Source organism: Pinus tabuliformis, chromosome 4_1 (assembly GCF_031772625.1).
Source record: "Pinus tabuliformis cultivar Carrire ecotype Pingquan chromosome 4_1, CPIR1, whole genome shotgun sequence".
NCBI lineage: Eukaryota > Viridiplantae > Streptophyta > Pinopsida > Pinales > Pinaceae > Pinus > Pinus tabuliformis.
Window position 1 is genome coordinate 588,141,546 of NC_142303.1, and position 6,837 is coordinate 588,148,382.

Genomic DNA, 6,837 nt, shown 5'->3' on the forward strand with positions numbered 1-6,837 from the left:
TTATTTGCATCTTCCTAAATGATTTAAATCTTCTATCATAAAGACACATATAAGACTAGCTCAGAAGAATTTGAGAATCAAAGATACAGGAAGAGACTGCACATAAATTAGTACCAAAAATACAAGTTAAGATTTACACAGATAAATCATAATACTCACACTACCTTTCGACTCTTAACAATAATGTTGATGGAATTAAATATAGTTATTGATCTGGAACATATGTGATAGATTAATCCAACAAAATGTTTACATCAGATGAAGCCATTCAAGATGTCATAACGAAACATAATGTTTCTTGGCTCTTTAAAATTTAAACAGACATATATATCTGATACAGGTTGCAAGAATCACTCATAAGATATAAAAGGAATTTCTAAATAGAAAATAAATAAATTATTTCTAGGTTCATCAAACTCACCTTGGAGCTATCCACACTTTCCACCATATACAAGTTGGGTACACCAACTGCCATTAGAATGTTGAATATACAACAAAACGCATGAGCATAACATCAATACTAGAATTCAACAAAAAGTAAAGAAGTCATCATAAGACAACAAATCTCATAGTGTTGCATGCATCTGCAACATAAATTCTTCCTCTCACACCTTAAGATAATAAGAATAATAATGCTCGTAGAAGGCACCCAATTTTCAAGAGAATAAACAATAAACGCAGATGATGTGAAGAAAAATTGTCAGGTGCTCAATAATGTTAAAGTATATAGTGTTAGATTCTATAATGCCTAATGTTCCAAAGTTCTAGTATAAGAAAATATGTGTGCATAACGAGAACTTGGTGTTTAAAATATTCAGGGTTAAGATGGATCTATGCATTATTTTTTTTCTGTTTAACATTTCACATCTGAATTCAATTTTTTTCCACACGTGTGACACATATCATCCAACTGGACCACAAGAGCACCTCATTTATCTAGGCACAATTACGGTTAAAGGGTCAGTCTTGAATTTAACCATTTTTTTCCGCCCATTCCTTTTTTCCTTTTAACATTTGACATCTAACATTAAATTTTTTCCTTTTAATATTTGATATCTGACATCAATTTTTTCCATTTTATTTTACTAGTGTGATGGACATACATACAGATGTTACACATCTCATCCAACTTGGGATGTAAGAGCACCTCACTTCTCTAGGTGCAATTATGGTTGAAGGTTCCATCCAAAATTTAGTAAAGGAATATCTTATACATAGCTCAAGGTAGTTGTAGGTTGCACTATAAATATTTTACCTTTGTAATGAATTTTTCATGGAAATATGAGAGATTATAGAATACGAGTTTCATGTGATGAGTTTATACATATCCTAAGTTTCTGGGCATATTTTATTTCCGTGTATCACAGAATAACAGGTTGTCACACAAAAGTCATGTCCTCCTAACTATGGCAAGGACCTTCCAAAGTTTGAGGGGAACTCTTTTGCTACTGTCCCACATGTCCTGTCATTTATGAAGCATATCTAGGAATTGATGGAAAGACATGAAGATGCCATGATAAGGTTATTTATGCTCTCTTTGGGACAAGGGCATGGTGGCTGGCTGAAGCATTCTTGCAGCCCAAAGAGCATACATTCTCTCAAAACTCTAGTTGAAAGCTTCCTCAAGCATTGCCACCCAAGGTTCAGAAATTTGATGGTACATATCGGGAGTTGTTGGCAGCCCTAAAAGAGGAAGGCCTCCTTGGTCTTTTTGAAGGCAATGATGGCATTGTTGGGGATGAAAGTGGAGCATCTATGGAAGAGGGATTGTGCTCAGAATTTGAATATGAAAACACTAGAGATTTGTAACATGAACAGCCTTGTGGAAGCAATGACAAGAAGGAGGGTCATTCTAGAATCTAAAGTGATTGCTGAACACATAAATGAGTACCACCATGAAAACTATGATGACATTATTACACCACGTTCAAATGATACAGGTGTCACTCTTTCTGGAGAGGATTGGCATCAGGTTGGTGATGTTTTTATTGGCTGCCCCATAGGAAACAGTGCTGCAGATCTAGAAGAAGAATGTAGTAGCAGTTTTGAGATGTATTTGGCACAGGATTTATGCTCAAAACTAAAAACAGCAACACTCCCTTCTCTTATGGCCTATGTCCATGATAATCATAATAATGAAAACAGCAGCTTGAGACACATAATGATCCTTTCATCAGTGTGGATCAATCATCAGATGATGTATTTGGGGTGTTGATTTTTGGGTAGCATCAGATGTGTTCTAACTCCGAAATTTTGTGGAGGGGCTAGAACATATGAGATCTCCAAGACCCAAAAATTGTTTGGTGAAACTCCACTAGGAATGTATTTTATTAAAATAATTAATATTTTTAATAGGGTTCCTAAGTCTAAACTTAGGAAAATTAAAATATTAATGGATATTAATGAAAATATGGGTGAGAAGCTTCTAAGAGACGAGGAACAAATCTAATTTAGTCTTAGCCGTTGATTAGATATTAGATCACGGCCATTGACTTCTCAATAGGAAAAGTATAAAAGAAGGCTTGGAGTCTATTGGAGAATACATACAGAGAGATTAAGGAAATCGATTTTCTGAGGGAAATCGATTTTCTGAGGTGAAAAGTTCTCAGGAGGGAAATCGATTGGGGAGATCTTGCAGCTGAGGGGCAATGATAGTTCGGGAATACTGATAGAGCGGCGGAGAGAAGCTTGTGGAGGCAGCGCAGTAGCCAGGAAGAGCTGACATGGGCCAGTCTAGGCCCACGCAGCCTTGACGCAAAGCTAGAAGGGCCAACGCACAAGGAGAAAGTTGCCTTCCACGCAGAGAGTCGAAACTGCCAGGAACTGCCAGAACAGCTGGTAAAGCTGACACAGTGGGCAGAAGAGCTGACGCAGAGCCTGAGAGAGCTCCACTCAGCTACTGCGAAGGGGCAACGCAGTTGTAGCCGGGGCCAGCCAGTTTTGCTGCCGAATCAGTCGGAATCTGCCGGGTGGAGTGAAGTGAAACTCACTCAGGTTTTCTGCCATTGTATTTCTCTGTCACTAGTTTGTCAAAATGGCAACCAGCATTTGTATTCAAAACTTTTGCTTAATAATAGAAAACCCTTAGAGAGATTGATCACTTCATTTGAATCTTTTGTCTGTCATCACATCTACAGGGAGCAAAACACCATTGCAGATCAGCTCTCCAAAGAGGCAGCGCACAGAATAGGTGAAGATTGGTGGGTCCAAGAGGAAGTTGACGGCACTTTTTATCAGTATTATCATCGCCCTTTTGATGAACAGTTGGAATGATGGGCTATAAAGCCAATATCACTTGCAGTTTTGTTTATTACAGTATGTAGATACAGCAGAACAGTACATCTTTTTGTTTATATTCAGCAGTATATATTGCTCTCTGCGAAGAGCCAGTCATATTTTTGAACACAGTTGAATTATTTTTGTCATGCTCCCTGCGTGGAGATATCTTGTTTATACTCATAGCAGTTATAATGAACTTGACAGGCAAAAGCCTGCATATGAATATGCTTCAGCATCTGCAAAATGTAATTTTCCTATCTTAATGAAAATTACGACTTTTCCCCGGGAAAAAAAAATAGAAAACCCTTAGAGTTGTTGCACCGATTTTCCCACATTGGGTTTTTCCGGGGATGTTTAGTCCAAAAATAAGTGTGTCCTTTCTGTGTTTGTCTCGTTTATTTTTTCAGTACTTGATCTGTATTTACATTAATATTTTCTGAATATTTTCTTGTTAAATGAAGAACACAAGTAGGTAATGCAAATCATTTTGTTGCAGTAGGATTTCTGACTTGTTCGATTCAAAAATTTTCACATGGTATTAGAGCGATTGCAAATCAAGGATGACTAAAGCCATTGGGAGGTGGGGAGATTTAGAGTTGTAGTTCGCAAGAGCTACAGAGGGGGCAGGATCCTTGAGGTGCCCAAACTCTTGGATCATATACGGCTACGGGAACCCTTAATGACAATAGCAGAATGACGGGAGTCAGTTGGTGCAAGGGATGATGGAGCAACAATGGCAGAGCTAGAGTGCCAAAGTCTGAAGCAGTGCAGTGGAGTATTGCAACAGTGCGGGAGGCACAGCGCAGATACAACAGCAGCATAGTAGCATCAAAGGGTCAGCACAGATTAACAGCGGACGTAGCTTTAGCATCCATGGACATCCCGACTGACCAACATGTCAGCTTTTGGGTGACTTTTTCAGTTGCTTACTTCTCAGCAACTGAGTTGCAATGCAGAAGTTAGCAGTGGCAGTGTTATGGGTAGCATGATGTAGCATATTGAGAGGGAGCTACAGTATAGATGCAGCAGTGACCTGGCAGTGTCATGGGCAGCAGTACAGATTGCAGCAGCACAATGGATGAAGAGTAGCAGGCCAAGCATCAGCAACGCACAGGACCAATGTCGTGGATCAATGTGATACTTTTGCTGGAAAGTATTGTTAGAGCACATTCCTCGCTAAGAGAGAGTGTTGATTTTTGCGTAGCATCAAATGTGCTCTAGCTCCGAAATTTTGTGGAGGAGCTAGAACACATGAGATCTCCAAGACCTAGAACACATGAGATCTCCAAGACCTAGAAATCGTTTGGTGAAACTCCACCCGGATTGTATTTTATTAAAATAATTAATATTTTTAATGGGGTTCCTAAGTCTAAACTTAAGAAAATTAAAATATTAATGGTATTAATAAAAATATGGGTGAGAAGCTTCTAAGAGACAAGGATCAAGTCTAATTTAATCTTAGTTGTTGATTAGATATTAGATCACGACCGTTGATTTCTCAACAGGAAAAGTATAAAGGAACACTTGGGGTCAGTTGGAGAATACACACAGAGAGATTGAGGAAATCGATTTTCTAAGGTGACAAGTTCTCAGGAGGGAAATCGATTGGGGAGATCTTGCAGCTGAGAGGCAGTGATAGTTCGAGAATATTGACAGAGAGGCGGAGAGAAGCTTGTGGAGGCAGCGCAGTAGCCAGGAAGAGCTGAGTTGGGCCAGTTTGGGCCCACGCAGCCTTGATGCAGAGCCAGGAGGGCCAGCGCAAAGGGAGAAAGTTGTCTTCCACGCAAAGAGTCGGAACTGTCGAAACAGCCAGGAAAGCTGACGCAATGGGCAAAAGAGTTGACGCAGAGCTAATGTACAACCACAGAGAGCTCCACACAGGCCCACGCAAGCTCTGCAAAGGGGCAACGCAGTTGTAGCCGGGGCCAGCCAGTTTTGCTGCTGGATCAGCCGCAATCTGTCGGGTGAAGTGAGGGAAATCGATTGGGGAGATCTTGCAGCTGAGGGGCAGTGATAGTTCGGGAATACTAACAGAGAGGCGGAAAGAAGCTTGTGGAGGCAGCGCAGTAGCCAGGAAGAGCTGACGTTGGGCCAGTTTGGGCCCATGCAGCCTTGACGCAGAGCCAGAAGGGCCAGTGCAGATGGAGAAAGTTGTCTTCCACGCAAAGAGTCGAAACTGTCGGAACAGCCGGGAAAGCTGACGCAGTGGGCAAAAGAGCTGACGCAAAGCTAACGTAGAGCCATAGAGAGCTCCACACAAGCCCACGCAAGCACTGCAAAGGGGCAGCGCAGTTGTAGCTGGGGCCAGCCAGTTTTTCTGCCGGATCAGCTGGAATCTGTCAGGTGAAGTGAGGTTCCGCCATTGTATTTCTCTGTCACTGGTTTGTCAGGTGGGTAACCAGCGTTTGTATTCAGAACTTTTGCTTAATAATAGAAAACCCTCAAAGCCGTTGCACCGGTTTTCCTGCATTGGGTTTTTCCAATGACGTTTAGTCCAAAAATAAGTGTCCTTTGTGTGTTTGTCTCATTTATTTTTTCAGTACTTGATCTATATATTGGTGTAGGCTGCAGTGTATTTACATTAATATTTTCCGAATATTTCTGAAAATAACTTGCTAAATGAAGAACACAAGTAATGCAAATCAGTTTGTTACAGTAGGATTTCTGACTTGTTCGATTCAGAAATTTTCAGATGGGGCTGGGTAGAAGCAAGTCATATACACTGTACTTGCATGGACTACCAGTGTTTGATGATCACCAAGAAGAGAGGAAGTCTGTTTCTGAGCCCTTCACAAGCATCCCTCAGGAGGATTTCAAGACTGTGATGTTAAAGCAGTGTTGGACTAACCTCCCTAGACTTGACTTGTCACAAGAATTGAGGATAGAATATCCCTCTGAGGACAAGAGACTTTGCTCCAAAAATGACAGCAATGATGATTTTGCACCAAACATTGGCATTTCTGATAATGAGTATTAGCATTACATAAGTTATGAAATCCTCAATATGAATTTGTTGCTCCAGAGGAACACAAGTATTTCTGTTTTGCACACCAGTTTCCCCAAGTCTTGAACAATGAAAAGGAGAAATCAGAAGAGTCCTCCACAGAAATTGCCCATAGCAGTGATTCCAAAATTGATTTAACTCTGCAAAGATCGAAGGAAATTGCAGGATTCCCTGGGTGTACATGAAATCAGAAAGAAGCTGTTTCAACCTGCTCTAGATGAAAATGCATATTCTAATATTCTAGATCAGCCAGGTTTCCAGCTATGGCTGGCAAAGGTTCTTTTGGAGCCAAAGGTTGCAAAGAAAGCCCAAAGAGCAAGAATCACAAACATATATAATGGACTTTATCTTGTTGAAATTGTCAGCAGACATTAACAATCTCACCCGAACATAACCATTTAAGTTGAACCAAAATATCTTGCAGGACCATATTTCTTGGTCAGTGCTAATTCATTTTGACAGTGAACTGTAGTGTTTCCTTTCTCTCATTTAGAATTTAAGGTTACAGCACTGATGTGCGAGAGGAGGTAAGTATGAGGCAAACTGATATATAT

General features: G+C 40.4%; 1 protein-coding gene across 1 annotated transcript in view; it reads right to left on the reverse strand.

Moving 5' to 3' along the window:
* LOC149177334 (uncharacterized) overlaps nt 1-6,837 on the reverse strand; it is a 108,514-nt gene that overhangs the window by 72,654 nt on the left and 29,023 nt on the right. Inside the window, exon 5 of the mRNA XM_089420095.1 lies at nt 422-468. Within this exon, the coding sequence (XP_089276221.1) occupies nt 422-468 (47 nt within the window). The remainder of the gene's footprint in view (nt 1-421; nt 469-6,837) is intronic.